This window comes from Psammomys obesus, unplaced genomic scaffold, assembly GCF_907164565.1.
Source record: "Psammomys obesus unplaced genomic scaffold, mPsaObe1.curated_primary_1811, whole genome shotgun sequence".
In the NCBI taxonomy this organism is placed as follows: Eukaryota; Metazoa; Chordata; class Mammalia; order Rodentia; family Muridae; genus Psammomys; species Psammomys obesus.
Window position 1 is genome coordinate 7,069,423 of NW_026588752.1, and position 14,987 is coordinate 7,084,409.

Genomic DNA, 14,987 nt, shown 5'->3' on the forward strand with positions numbered 1-14,987 from the left:
TGGCTCTACTAGGACCACTGCCAGGACTCTTCTGAGTCTCTGATGACTGCAGCCCTCTGGGTGGTACTTGTTGGCCTGGCTCCTCTGGTGTGCTCTGATGTGACCTGCCCGTAAGGTGTCCCTGGTGTCTAGCTGCCTAGTTACTGACCTAGAGGCTTATGGGCAAGTGGCTTCGTGGCAGAAACCCTGCCTGCCCTTATTCACTCAGCCTCCCTCCTCCCACCAGGTCCCAGGTCGCTGGCAGGCTCAGCACCCGTCACCATTCCGGGCTCCCTGCCCCGTTCGCCATCCTTGCATTCGTCCTCATCCCTGTCCACCTCCCCACTCAGCTCGCTCTCCCAGTCCCTGTCGGGGCCACTCGTCTCCTCCGCCATGACGCCCCCCCAGCAGCCACAACCCCTCCGGTCGGAGCCGGCTACGCTGGGCTCTGCAGCCTCATCTTACAGCTCTTTAGGTGCGTGCCTGGGCGAGGGTCCCTCCCCGCCGGCTCTGGGTCCTGGACTAGGTCCTGTCCGGTCCCGGGTATTCCTGACCGCGGGGCTTCTTAGCTCTGTAGTTCTGTGTCTTGCGAGGCACCACCCTGTCCAACCTATGTGATAGAGATGAGTGAAGACATGTCTACCACGAGACAGCTGGCTGCCCACAGCTGGGCATCCTCACCGTGTCCCAGATCACAACCTCTTGCTTGCCAGCTTGCTCAGGGCTCTGGGTGGGGCATACATGGACCCACCTAGTACCTAGGGTTTGTTGTATGGTACAGGCTGAGAGAGGACGCTGGCATGACAGATCAGCATGACTCTGTCTTCTGCTAATTTTTTTACTAAGAGGTTATTCACATCGTCCTAAACCATTATGTTTGAGAATGTGCCCATCTCCAGATGTGTCTTAACTGCTAGTTATCGTGCATGGAGTTCCCTTAGAGCTAGAGCTCTTCTGAACCTCCAGGATCTGCTATATAGTGAGAACTGATAGGAGCTCTAAGCCTCTTTTTCTGTTCATACCCCGATCTTCCTGAGCCAAGAGGGCCTCGTGTAGGGGAGGCGGTCTGGGAGCTGAGGCTTCCGCAGTCATGGGCAAGTAACTTCTAGGGTATCAAGGTGGGTGGCAGGCCATGCGGGACAGAAACACCTGCAGACTCCTTAGGCCTTGGTGCAGCATAGGCTTCATCATCCCTGTCTCTCCTAAACTCAGGTTTGAACGGCGTCCCTGGGAGCATCTGGGACTTTGTTTCTGGCAGCTTCTCCCCTAGCCCATCCCCCATTCTGAACTCTGGCCCTCCGGCTTCTTCAAGTGCAAGTCCAAACAGTGCTGAGCTGGCACGGGTCAGGCGACAGCTAGATGAGGCCAAGAGAAAGATCAGGCAGTGGGAAGAATCTTGGCAGCAGGTGAAGCAGGTAAGCACGTGGGAAGGAGGGGCTGGGCACGTGGGAAAGGGATACACAGTTTGGATGCACAGGCAGGGCAGATGAGCATGTGGAAGGCCAGGCATGGCTGCCTTCTCCTGCATGATATTTTGGGTTTCAGGCCTGTGATGCCTGGCAGAGAGAGGCTCAAGAGGCCAAGGAGAGAGCCCGTGTGGCAGACAGTGACCGGCAGCTGGCCCTGCAGAGGAAAGAGGAGGTGGAGGCCCAGGTGAAGCAGCTGCAGGAAGAACTAGAGGGCCTGGGTTTGTCCTCACTGCCAGGGCTACGGAGCTTGGGTGACATCAGCGACATCCCTCTTCCCAAGCTGCATTCCCTGCAGAGCCAGCTGCGCCTGGACCTGGAGGCCGTGGATGGGGTAAGTCCTGCTGGATAGTTGCTGGAGTGGAGAGGGCAAAGGGGACTGGCTAGTGAGGCTCCTGAGACCTGGCAAGACTCTGCTCCTTCCTTCCTGGCTCCTAGCCTGGATTCTGGTTGGTGCCTCTTGCATGTGTCGCATTGACCTCAGCCAAGGTCCATGCACATGTACTTCCTCTCCACAGGGCAGCCTCTTGGGCTCTGGCCGCTCTCAGCCACAGAATCCCACTTAGTGCCCATTGTGTGTACCCACTGCCAGCCTTGCCTGTGACCAGAGTGGCTCTGCCCCAAGACCCAGTTCCCTGAACTCCTCTTTCTCCAGGGGCCAGGGCACATCTCAAGAGATAGTGTCTTCCTGCTGACTGCTTTCCCCTGTGGGCCCCTGGCCAAGTGTCCACCCCAGGCCTGACTCAAAAGATTTATGACACAGCTGCTGTGGTGCTGTAGTGTGTAGTCCACGGTCCGGGGATACCATCATTTGCTTGGTCTTATCCGATGTGACCTGCATAGGGGCAGCAAGGGAATGAAGAAAGGACATGAAACTAGAAAAGCTGGGGTAGGTGGGCTGAGCAAGCTCTGATGGAGGAGTTAGCTTGTCTAGATAGGAGCAGTCTGTAGGTGAGCAGTCTCAGAGGAGAAAGCATCTGAAGAGGAAGAAGATGGTGTTCACTTGCTAGTTTCTGCACACACTTGTCGCTTGTTTGTAAACACTCATTTTTGGACTAGAGGAAGTCTGCCGATTTCCCCTGGGTCTGAAACATTGGTTCATCCTCCATGTGGTCATGTCAGCTGTTCATGGTCACTCAGGGCTTCACTCACTCTTTAGAAGGGCTCCCCACACTCACCAGCCACGTCTTCCCACAGGTGATCTTCCAACTCCGTGCCAAACAGTGTGTGGCCTGCCAGGAGCGGGCCCATGGCACTATCCTGCGGCCCTGCCAGCACCGTGTCTTATGCGAACCATGTGCAGCCAGTACCCCTGAGTGCCCCTACTGCAAGGGCCAGCCCCTCCCATGGTGACCAGAGCCAGACCCATTCCTTCCCTGGTGAGCAGTACAAAGGCCTCGGCATGCCATGTGCCACTACAGTGTTGAAACTGGCCTCCAGCACCATCCACGCCAGGATGTGAGTTCACGCCCACTGTCCAACAGCCTTTCATACTACTTTTTCTTCCCTATCATGTCCCACCACCGGTGTCAAGGTATTATCAAAAAACCTTTGAAGCACCACCAAACCCACTGCCTGTCCCCTAGGCAGGTGGCATGGTTTTGGTGCCCCCAGTCCTGAGGCTGCTGTGGCCAGGCCAGTAGGTCAGGCCTTGTCAAAGCACTTTGTAAACCGAGGAATTAATTAGACATTATAAATTGTATAAGCTGCTTTCTAGGTCCATGTTTTTTTAATATGCGATAACATGAAGCTTTATAAGTGTACTGTGAACTTGAAGTTTCCTATCAGTTTGTTGTTAACTCACAGTAATGGTAACTATGTTAGCTTTCATATTCTGAAACTATTTAGGAAATGAGCATTTATCTAGTAGTGGAGACGACCTAGGATTTTTACATTTTAAAATTAAGTGCAAATGAATAGTATTTATAAGCAGAGTGGTTATTGAAAGACACATATACATTTAGATGTTCTTAATTTTATGAAAGGAACTAATTTTCCTAAACATGTGCAGGTGCGCATGTAGGTGGAGTTTTATATTCTGGTATCCTAGAGTGACATCCAGAGCTCTATCATGCACTTATGTGATCCGTGGCCACTTCCAAGTGCCTGTGCCTTGCAAAAGAAGTGAAGGAATTGGTTCATTTGGTTTTTTTCTTCTCCCTTGAAAGACAATTTCATGCTAATGAAAAATGCAGCAAAGGAATCATTCAGAGGATCCAGGATCTACTCGGGAAGGAGCTGTGCTCTGGTGTCTTGTCTGTAATGGCAACGGTGCTTTGTAACCTCTTGAGTCGCCTGGGGCGCCCCAGGTTCTGCTGAACAAAGGGGCGTGAACCTGAGACTTCCAGTCTGCTGCACCTGTGACCACCCTCACCTCTAGCTGATCAGAGATGCCCAGTGACATTGTGTGAGTCCATGACAGTGTTAGCAGACATCTGGTACCTGAGCTGTCCATCCAGATAGTATCAGAGTTCATCACGTGACCAGCGACCGCAGCCCTGCTGCTGCACCTCGCCCATCAGCTTCCAAGGCGACGCCAGGGCGCGGCCTCAGGCCCATGTCTCAAATTCTGCTGGGAATGTGTCTGCGGTGAGAAGTTAAGCCCTCTACAGTAAGGACTGGGACTGTTCTGGAAATCGAGGGAGGAGACATCTGCCCAGGCGACCCTTGCCCATGGTGGCCTGTGTCTCTGCCCAGGCCTCCAAGTGGTTCTTCTCCCCTATGGCTTTGCCAAAGACTTTTAATAGCATTTTTTAAGTGCAGAGTGACTAGGTAAAATGTTTTTATCAGTGACCAAATTAGAATGTATTTAATATAGTAGGAGATTTAAAACCATTTTTTTAATATAAGACAAACTGGTAGAAAAGCTATATCAATCATTTTAAAGGAAGTGGATCCTCAACATTCCGCAGCTAGCCCACTACTTAATAAGGTAACTATTGACCTGGTTTTAGTGACTATTTTGTTTTTAATTAGTGATAATGATTTATTAGCTCAGTACCTACATCATGTGTATTTTGTGCTACTGTTACCATAGTTTAAGATTGTTTATTTTTATTCATATTTATGCACTTGTTTCCCATGTCAGGCCTTTGGTCTCTGTGGTAACAGGACAGTGTTTGTGGTTGGTATCTCATCTGGACATTTTCAAGTTGTAACAGTTACAAGCGTTAAGCTTTAGATAGCATGTAAGCTGCTCTGGTTTGCTCCTCCTGGACTGACATTCCAGGCTGGAGCTGTGGCGGTTTCAGAACTGCTGTGATGGTTGGGGAGGCAGGAAGTAGCGCACACTGGGTCCCAGTCAAGGAGGGGAGCTTTCCTGAGCTTTGAGGACAAGTGTGCAGGACAGTGTGCAGGGGGAAGACCAAAGAACTTCCCAGAAGGGGCCACTTCTCCCGTCTATCCCAGACCTCCTGTGAGCTGAGGCTTCTAGGATCTACCCTGGGTGGGAAGGGCCAAGAAGGGGAGAGAGATGAGCTCAAGGCCTTTATGTGGGTAATGGAGATGGGGCCATGGGTCTAGGAACCGAGACCCACCATTGTCCTGTTGCCTGTTGTCTTCTAACTCTAGTTTTAAATATTAACAGTAAATAATAGTGTCAAAGTCTTGTGTACCTGGTTGGCAGGCATTTCCCCAGTATGGATGTGCATGTGGATTAACTTATGGAAGCCTTTGTGTGCATTTGTTCTCAGAAACTAGTTGAGAATGTTCTGTGAATGGAATCTTCTTAACCCAGAAGGTCATATTTATAATACATGCCCTCTACTTTAGTGACTTGTTAAAAGTTGTTAACATTTGTTTAAATTTTTTTACTATAGCATTTATGCAATGGTTTACAGAAGTCATGGAGTTATTTTTTATCAGTATGGGATTAATTAAAACTTTGAATCTTTATTTTGTCTGGGTCTCTGGGCACAACAAAGGCTGGCCAGCAGGTCCCTGTGTCTGTCAGTGACCCTGCCTGGCCTAGAAGATGCTGAAAGAAGCCATGTTTCCACCACACCAGTTCTGTGCACTCCACTGAGACCACACCTGGCCTCTCTGGGAAAGGACACTTCCGGCTCAGGATATTTCTTTGTCTCTCATGGCCACCTGGATCACAGGATGTTCCCACGTAGTCCTGGGTCACCCCGCAGCTGCTCTGAGATAGTACCTATGGGGAGCTGCTGACCCAGATGCTTAGAATGGGTGGTTTCTGCCAGAATAGACAGCAAGTGAGGATGTGCCACCCCTCCCCCATAGCTGCAGGTCCCAGTGTGGCTGGCAGCTGACCAGGGCAGGCAGACTGACCTGTGGGCTGGGTGTGGGGGATTCCATGCTGGTCCAGCAGACTGGTCAGTCTTTGTACCTCCTGCGACAGCTCTGAATGTGCCTGGAACAAGAATGCCAGCCTGGTCAAACCCTGGTGGGGGCTATCAGAACTAGTGACCCCTATAACCTCTCCCACCCCCAGACTCTACCTTTCTGCAGCTGTCCAGGGTCTCAAGCCCCAGGCCCTTGGAACCGCCTGCCAGCTGGGTGGGATGGGTTTCTCCTGGGACCTTTAAGTAGCCAGCATCCTCAAAAAGCACCCTCAGCGACTTCTCATAGCCCTGAAGGTGGAAGAAGTAGAAGGAGTACTTGGCAGAGTAGGCAAGGGGACGGCCTCTTGCGTTTGTACCCACCTGCTGTGTGATCAGCTCATCTGCCAGGTCCTGTTCCAGCTGGTCCCAGCGCTGCTGCAGGGCATCTGGCAGCGTTGGATACACTACAGAGCAGCAGGAGACAGACAGAGCTCCCACCTACCTTCTTCTTCCCCGTACCACCCCTACCCGGAAGCCTACCTAACAAAGAGTGCGGGTGGCAGACGAGGGGGCTCTCAAATGTCAGTGCATAGACACAGGTGCTTGGCTCAGACACATGGGCCAGTCGGTTACTTTTTCCACAGGTGAGCTCCACCTGACAAGAGAGTCTCAGTAGCTGTTGGGGGTGGGTTGCTCTCTACCACCCACAATCCCTGTGGGCCTCACCTTGCTCTGCCGGCTCCTGGAGTGGCAGGAGTCCCCATCAGTCATCCACATGCCTTTGAAGGTATTATTGATGATTTCCCATTCATGCCAGATGCTGGGGAGGGGGCAGCAAAGCAATGATGTGGGGCCTGGAGGGCAGACTTGGCACCGCTGCCCCAGCCCAGCTTACCCAAGGATCCCACTGTAGGCGTTCCAGCGGAAGGTCTGCTCGTGCTGAGTCACATTGTGGAAAGGGCAGAACTCATACTTGTACCTGAGGGCACAGGGGCATCAGGAGCGCTGTAGGCTAGCCCCACTCTACCCGCCAGCCCGTCACTCACGTAGACTCCACTAGGCTGAAGCATTTGCCAGCAAGTCTGAAGAGGTGCAGGGGCCCTGGAGGAAAACAGCACAGCGGTTGAGCATAGGTGTAAACCTCTGCTAGACATTAAGATGGGCAGGAGGGCACTAACCATCCCCATACAGATTGAAATGGTCAGATGCTGGCTGACCTAACCCCTGGGGACTGACAGACTCCTCTCAGACCACAGAACTGTTACCTAGTTGCAGATTGGGACCACAGACCCATTGGCAAGAACACCCACCCACTAGCGAAGAATGTGTGTGTGTCTGTGTGCACGCACGTGCATGTGTAGGCATACACGCAAATAGAGCACTCGTGTACAGAAAGAAATAAATCTTAAGGAAAAAATCTATAAGCAAGGCAGTATGTGGTAGCGTGCATTTTGATCCTAGAGGCAGATTTCTCGAGTTTCAGGCCAGCCTGGTCTACATTAGTGAGTTCCAGGACAGCCAGGGCTCTGTAGAGAGACCCTCAAAATAACCAAAAGATAAAATAGTTTTAAAAATCTATAAGCTGGGATAGAGAGATGGCTCGCTCAGTGGTTAAGAGTGCTAGCTGTTCTTCCAGAGGACCCAGGTTCAATTCTCAGCACCAGCATGGCAGATCACTGTAACTCCAATTTCAGGGGCCTGACATCCTCACACAGACATACATGAAAAAATATCTATAAGCCGCTGGGCAGTGATGGTGCAGGCCTGTAATCCCAGCATCTGGGGAGGCAGAGGCAGATCCGTGAGTTTGAGACCAGCCTGGTCTATAGAGTATGTTCTAGAACAGCCACAGCTACACAGAGAAACCCTATCTCAAAAAAGAAAAACAAACCACAAAAACCCTATAAGCCAATGGATAATTGGTATCCAAGAAAACTGTCCGTCAAATATGAGGGGGAGGCAGGTGAGACTGAGTAGTAGTGTCTGCATACAGGTTTTGGAGCTCTGACATTGACAGACATGCTTGTTACATCTTGCTAAATTTACTTTATCAACAGATAGTGAATGTCCTTACTAAAAAACTGCTAGTCTAATTGGGGCTGGGCTGGTGCACATCTTTGATCCCAGCGTTGGCTATTTACTCTCAAGTGGCAGGGAGTGGACTCCCTTTGTAAACTCTGTATATTTTGTAAACCCTCAAGAGGCCAGACCCCTCCCTGAGACCTGTCATAATGGCCGTTCCAGCCTCTGTAACTCATAAAAGGTCATCTCAAAAGGACCCTTCCAGATAATGCTATTTTTAGGTGAAAAGTCTGAACAAAAACTTGTTCCAGTCCCTGAGCTCCCCCAAGATCAGGACTTGAAATCCCACTGGTCTTTACCCTGGAAATCTGCCCTAGAGAGCGGCACTCCCTAAGATATTTTATATAAAGGCTGTTTTCTGCTCAGTTCCCTGCTGTCCTCTCCTGGGAGCAGAGGTAGCCATCCTTGGATTCATCCCTTCAATAAATCTCTTTCAAGAGATTTGCTGCCTAGTGTCACTCTCTCATTGGAAGAAGCCAGGAAACAATGAATCGAAGTGGAGCTGGATTGAGGCTCCTGAGCTCCTCAGCTGGGAATACCCTCCCCCTGAAGCTGCAATACCTCTGCTGACAAGGCTTCCTGTCAGCTGTATGGTTCTTGGGCCCCATGTCTCAGGATGCCCTTCCATAGGACACTTTCCTATCTCAGAGCTGTGTGGTTCCTGGGATCTGAGTCCTAGGACACCTTACTATCAGAGCAGGAAAGCAAACATTCAGGAGGCAGAGGCAGTTGGATCTCTGAGTTCAAGGCCACCAGGGCTACACAGAGAAACCCTGTCTCAAAACAAAAACAAAAACAACTGCTGGTCTAATTTCAGTTGTGGTGGTACATGCTTTTAATCCCAGCACTCAGGAGGCAGAGTTGTGAGGTCCAGACCAGCAAGGGTATCAAAACAAAACAACAAAAAAAAAACAACCCTGACACTTTCTGCTTAATCCACTTAAATTTAAAGTAATTAACAAATGACAGTAGTGTGCCTTTGAGCTTGTCCATTTCTTTAGTGTTTGCTTTTAAGCAGACAGGAGCTGTCCTGTTACCAGAGTGGTCTCAAAGTCCTGGGTTACAATGAACCTTCTGCCTCAGCCTTGAGTCCATGGGTGCATGTCACTGTGCCTAATTTTTCCCTTTTACTGGCCATATAACTTAGGGCCCACAAATACTGTATAAGTGCTTTCTACACTGAGCTACACCTAGTGCTGGGCCTCGCTTTCAGTGACATGTTCTGATTTTTCTGTTTTTGTTTGTTTTTGTTGTTGTTGTTTTTAATTTACTTACTTGGCTGGACACATTGGCACATACCTGTGATCCAGCACCTGGGGAGGCAGAGGCAGGTGGATCTCTATGACTTCAAGGCCAGTGTGGTCTACAAAGTGAGTTCAGGACAGCCAACGGTACAAAAAGAAACCCTGTCTTGAAAAAAAATAAATAAATAAATAAATAAAAAATAAACATTTATTTATTTGCTGCACAATGGTGGTGACACATGCTTGATCCCAGCACCTAGCAGGCAGAAGCAGGCAGGTTTCTGAGTTCGAGGCCATCCTGGTCTACCAAGTGAGTGCCAGGACAGCCAGAGATACACACTGAAGCCCTGTCTCGAAAAGTGAAAATAATAAATTTTTAAAAGAATAAAAAATTAAAAAAAAAAAAAAACTAACTTAACTGCAATCTAGTATAGAAAGGACTGCTGTATGGCTCCCTCAGGCCCAAAACTAGCAGCATGAGTCCTTCTCATCCCTGTGTCTCTCACTGCTTTATAAGGGATGTTCATTCATGTCTTCACCCAGTTTGTATGGTGTCCTCTCAATTAAGGCTTAGTGGCTTCACTTCGTTTTCTACTAGAGTGGGTTTATTGATTCTCCTGCAGGTTTTGGTATTTAAGAAAACACCTGCCTTTTTGAGGAAGCTTGCCAGGGACTCGACTTAGGACCTCAAGAATATATTCTGGAGTTCTAGAGACTTGTGGCTGCTCCTAGGCCACAAGGAGGTCTAACAGACAGAATCCAAGGAGTGGGTCAGACACACTGTGTGCACTGATGAGAAAAATAAGAACAAAAATTGGTTCTCTGAAAAGATCAACAATACTGACACTTGAGAAGCTGGGTGTGGTAGTTTCGTGCCCGTAATCCCAGCCCTGAGGAGGCTATAGCAGGATGAGTGTGGTGCTGGTGCCAGTGATGGCGAGATGTCTTATTTAGGAAAGTTTTTGCTGTGCAAGCATGAGGAACTGCATGTGGGTCCTCGGCACCCACAAAAAAAGCTGGATGCCTATAATTTCAGTGCTGGAAAGGCAGAGGTGGGTGGGTATCTCTGGGGCTTTCTGGCCAACTAGCCTAGCTGAATCCTTGCTCCTTAGGCTCAGTGAGAGACCCTGACTCAAAGTAAGGTGGAGAGCAACAAAGAAAGGCACCGACTTCCACCTCCGGCTCCACACACAGGCACGCAGAAATATACACAGTACACGCAAAAAGTAAAAATGAGGGGCCTGGAGAGATGGTTCAGTTCCTAGCACCCACACTGTGGCTCCCAACCATCTGTAACCTCAGTGCTAGGAGATCCAATGCCTTCTGACCCCTACAGGCATTTCACCCAGTATGGTACACAGACATACATGCAAGCAAGCACTCCTCTACAGAAAGTAAAAAAGTTTAAGTAAAAATGAATTAAACTGCCAAACCTGTAACCAGAGTGACTAGGAAAAGCAAAAAACTCAAATAAGTAAAACCAGAAATAAAAGTTGGGTTATTTGGGGGCTGGAGAGATGGCTCAGAGGTTAAGAGCACTGACTGCTCTTCTGAAGGTCCTGAGTTCAATTTCCAGCAACCATATGGTGGCTGCCAACCATCTATAATGAGTTCTGGTGCATAATAAGATCTGGTGTATACAGAATAAATAAATAAATAAATAAAATATTTTTTTTAAAAAGTTGGGTTATTTGCTACCAATTTTACAGAAATAAAAAGAATTATTAGTCACTATAAACAATTATACAACCAACAAATTGTTGAGGATAAAACTGACAGGTTCCTCCAAAACAGGGCTTGCCAAGAGTAGATGTGAGGAAACAGAAAGTGAATGAGTACACCTGTAAAAATAGTAAAGCATTTTATTGCAACCTGTCTCCTGTGCCAAATAACCCTCCAACCAAGTAGGTTTCACTCAAGCCCCTCATCTCTTCACTCTCCTGCCAGGACTGTGCTGGGACTTCACATGTAGGCCAGGCCTGGTCTTGAACTAATGATCCTCCTCCGTGGCCTCCCAAGTGCTGGGAATGCCGTCTCGTCATAACCTACGTACTCTACTCCTAAAATTACTCTACTAAAAATGAAAATAAACATATCTGCAGTATTGGGTTCCTGGCAACATCTGGCCACGTAAGGAGCTTCATGCTAGTCTGAAAGGGCTGTGGAGAAATCCCCACATTTTAAGCCACCTACACACACACACACACACACACACACACATGCTCACAATGTGATGCTATCAGGTCTTTGGACACCTGTGTCTATCAGGGATGTCTCAACACTGTCCCCAAACAGCACTTGTGATAAGGACAAAAGATTGTGATGATAGCTGAGCTTGACTAGTTCTCTGCTGGAAGAGACTTGTAGATGCTCGCTGCAGCTTCAGAAGCTCCAGCCATGGGCTAGCCCTTCTCCACTCCACGGGATCAGTGCCACACACCAGCATGCCCAGTGCAGCCCTCAGCCAAGGTCCCTTTATGCTGGCCAGCCCTGAGCCTCCTTCAACAGCAATGTCCCACCCTCTGACTCCTAGGATCCCAGTTCTTTCCTGTGCGACGAATCTTGATCGTGCCGGTGCTTTCTTCACTCCCTAAGATCTAAACAGGGCTAGACCTTGAGTAAACTCTTCACGTCCAACACCCCTGCAGCTCCTAACCTGTCTAAGCACCTGTGGGATGTGGAGATCTTAGTATCACGAGTTAGAGACCAGCTTGAGCCTACTATGGAAGACTCCATCTTAAAAAAAAATCTAGGATTATAGCTGAAGGCTTGAGTGCTTGCCTAGGCCTAGGTAATCGCCAGCATTGGCAGCGCGAGGGGGTTGCAGTTCCAGTATATGCTCCCGAGCATTTAAAACACGGGTTGACAAACGAATGCACAAGCCTCCAGCGAAAACATTATCAGAGTCCTTCATCCAAGGAACCCTTCCCTCCCGAGCCAGAGGGCTTTCCTCGACCCCTCGGTCAGCACCTCGGCCAGCTCCGGGCACCCTCCCGCGCTCTCACCCGATACAGGCGAAGGCTCTCTCTTGGGCTGCAGGCGGCTTGCCTGGGGCAGGAACGGGTTATTCAGCCTATGGGGGACAGAGAAGTTCAGGGTGGCCGGCCACGCCCAGCCCCCAAGCCGCAGGACCGCGAGCCGCTCACCCGAACGTGTTGGGCTCCTCCACCACCTTCATCTTCCCGGCACGTGCCTGCGCGGGCCCTGCGGAGAGCGAGGCGGTGAGCAGGGAGCGGGGAGGCGGGCGACGCCGACGGGCGGAGAAGTGCGCGCGCGGAGACACTGACCGCGCGCCGCGAGCCCCAGCAACATCAGAAAGCCGGCCAGCCGCACCGCCATCGCTCCCAGCAGTCGCCCAGTCACGTGAGCGGCAGCAGGAACTGATTTCACTTGAAAGCCGGAAGCTGTGCGAGCGCGCACGCGCAGCTCGCTCTCGAGGTTTTCAACTAAAACCATGGGCCGCAAGAAGGTTGGTCGCGGGTGCAGGACGGAGAGCGGTCGTGTTCGGCGTCCGCCAGGCCGCTCTCTGGATGCTTTCGAGGAGGAGATGGGCGCTGCGCTGCGTGGTGAGTTTGGAGCAATGGGAGCGGCGGGTTGGGCTTGGGAGCGAGCGCTGAGGACCCGACCTTCTCTCTCTCCTTGCAGCATCCGTGCAGTCTGAGGAGGCCGAGGGCCAGGGTGACCCGAGCCCTGCGCCTCTGCCTTGTGCCCTGGCTATGTGGGAGCTTGGCCACTGCGACCCACGGCGCTGCACGGGCCGCAAACTGGCCCGCCTGGGTCTGGTGCGTTGCCTGCGCCTGAGCCAAAGATTCAGCGGTCTGGTGCTCAGCCCGGTAGGCACTCAGTACGTGTCTCCCGCAGACAGGTAGGCACCGGAGGCTTTGGGGTCGAGGAGGGGTCGGAGTCCCCTCCCTATCATGTTGAATTTGTTAAACCGCCCCTGTGGGGGTATCATTTTCTTCAAGCCTTGCTTTTTGGTCTTGGATGTCCACGCCTTTCACGTGGGCAAGGTTGTATTTAACTTGACCCTTTTCATAGAGCAAGGCTATAATGTAGAGGAGTCTAGGAGAAGTATTTGTTAAATAAAGCTATCCCCAACTGCTGCCCTAAGCTTGCTAGTAAGGACTCTTTGTATCACTGCAATAGTTTGGACATAGTTTGGAAATACTGGAATGATATCTCATCTGTAGTCAAGCCGGTCTCCGAGGTCTTATTTGGGGGCCCAGAACCTACCCTACACTTTCTGGCAGACAGCTGGTGGCACAGTCAGGGGTGGCTGTCATAGATTGTTCCTGGGCCAAACTGGATGAGACACCCTTTGGGAAGATGCGAGGGAGCCACTTGCGGCTCCTGCCCTACCTCGTGGCTGCCAACCCTGTAAACTATGGCCGGCCCTGCAGACTTTCCTGCGTGGAAGCTTTTGCTGCTGCTTTCTGCATTGTAGGTGAGTTTCAGGTCTGACAGAAGCCTGGCCCAGCAGTCTGGGATCTGACTGGGCCCCTAAGTATGTGGTTTCTTCTGGAAGATTCAAGCAGGGGGATATGAGGAGAATTTATTGGGAAGCCATCAGAACAGCCTTTGGTTTCAGGCTCAGTGCCTACACACAGCCTTGACCCCTTATGAAGCATAGGTAGAGACAAAATTGACAGCTGCCTTCCCTGGTGGGTGTGTGGGTCCTCACTGTCATGGCAGCCCTGCCCCGGAAGTCTTTGTTCTTGGGGTCTGAAGGAAATGTAGGATTCAGGGAGAGCCCATAAGACACAGGGACGTTCCTCACCAAATGAGAGGAGCTTTGGGAACCTTAGAGAAGGTGACAGCTTCCTGGGATAACAGGTGCGTTTAGTGGGCAGGGTGATAGTTGTGCTCTCGAAGCAGGTCCCAGGCATATTTTGGCTTTTTTTCCACTAGGCTTTTCAGATCTTGCTGTCATTTTGCTTCGGAAGTTTAAGTGGGGCAAGGGCTTCCTGGACCTGAACCAGCAGCTCCTAGATAAGTACGCAGCCTGCCGTGGTCCGGAGGAGGTGCTGCAGGCCGAACAGGAATACTTGGCCAGCACCAAGGACACCCCTGAGGAGGAGATCGGTGAGGCCTGCCACGGTTGGGAGCCCCAGGGAGGCAGTTAGCCCCTCCAGGTCTTTTGGAGCCTAGAGCCACCGGTTTGGGTCTGCCCTGAAATCACTTAGAGGCCACCTCCCTCTCTCTCTCTGTTCAGATCCCTTTGATGTGGACTCGGGGCGAGAGTTTGCAAACCTCAACAGGCCTGTGGCCAGAACCTGGTAAGTCGAGTGAGTCCACACACTTAAGTGACGGCTCAAGCCAGATGTGCTTCTGGAGCCGTGACCCAGCTCCTCCTGCCGTGTGGGTATGGCTTTTGGAGCAAGGCCTGTTGGTGATTACAGAATGTGGAGCACCTAACTGCCAGAGGGGGCTGGGCGCAGAGTGTCCTCTGCCTGAGGGCATCTACTGAGCATAATAGGGAAGGTAACCTTGAACTGGCGCCTGTCTATGCCGTGGGCCATCCCTTTTCCAGGCTGCCTGTGGACACGGATGACACTGATGAGTCAGAGGACCACGGAGAAGATTCTGGGGAGGACAGTGATAAATGTGAGGAACAAGAACCTGGTGCTAATGGAGGAGACAGCAGCCATTCTCAAGAGGTAGAGATTCCAGAACAAGAGGCTCAGGCCAGAGACTCCATCGAAATTTGGAAAGGAGTCAAGAAACGGCAGAGAGACTGAAGGTTGCAAACACATACATTATTGAAGCTGGTGTGCATTAGTCCAGAGGTGGCAGTAGGACCTGGGGATGGACATGCCTGTTGGGACAGTTCTATGACAGCCTTGTGACAGTCCTGTCTTAGAGTTCTCAATAAAACCAAGAAGGAACTCCCATGAGTCTGTTGTTCTGTACGTGGCTAAGGGTTGGGGAAGTCT

The 14,987-nt window shown here is 50.8% G+C and overlaps 3 protein-coding genes across 9 annotated transcripts in view; 2 read left to right on the plus strand and 1 right to left on the minus strand.

The window, feature by feature from the left end:
• The window catches only part of Unkl (unk like zinc finger), a 46,253-nt gene extending 40,914 nt beyond the window's left edge, over positions 1-5,339 (plus strand). For 3 of the 7 annotated variants that reach the window (XM_055604581.1, XM_055604583.1, XM_055604585.1), the window contains 4 exons: positions 227-454; positions 1,192-1,394; positions 1,525-1,779; positions 2,643-5,339. In XM_055604581.1, the coding sequence (XP_055460556.1) occupies positions 227-454; positions 1,192-1,394; positions 1,525-1,779; positions 2,643-2,798 (842 nt within the window). In that variant the 3' untranslated portion in view covers positions 2,799-5,339. The remainder of the gene's footprint in view (positions 1-226; positions 455-1,191; positions 1,395-1,524; positions 1,780-2,642) is intronic. The other 4 variants (XM_055604582.1, XM_055604584.1, XR_008719808.1 and 1 more) reach the window with 3 other exon arrangements.
• Gnptg (N-acetylglucosamine-1-phosphate transferase subunit gamma) lies at positions 5,312-12,436 on the minus strand. Its single transcript, XM_055604586.1, has 11 exons — positions 12,342-12,436; positions 12,201-12,258; positions 12,060-12,127; positions 6,775-6,829; positions 6,624-6,707; positions 6,455-6,548; positions 6,269-6,383; positions 6,110-6,192; positions 5,906-6,037; positions 5,736-5,817; positions 5,312-5,640 (listed from the first exon to the last, which is right to left on the minus strand). The coding sequence occupies exons 1-11, from the start codon at positions 12,391-12,393 to the stop codon at positions 5,543-5,545; spliced, it is 921 nt and encodes a 306-aa protein (XP_055460561.1). The 5' UTR covers positions 12,394-12,436; the 3' UTR covers positions 5,312-5,542.
• Positions 12,437-12,447: 11 nt separating this feature from the next.
• On the plus strand, positions 12,448-14,943 carry Tsr3 (TSR3 ribosome maturation factor). The gene is made up of 6 exons (XM_055604587.1): positions 12,448-12,620; positions 12,700-12,919; positions 13,305-13,498; positions 13,963-14,136; positions 14,267-14,330; positions 14,585-14,943. The coding sequence occupies exons 1-6, from the start codon at positions 12,509-12,511 to the stop codon at positions 14,790-14,792; spliced, it is 972 nt and encodes a 323-aa protein (XP_055460562.1). The 5' UTR covers positions 12,448-12,508; the 3' UTR covers positions 14,793-14,943.
• Positions 14,944-14,987: the final 44 nt, after the last annotated feature.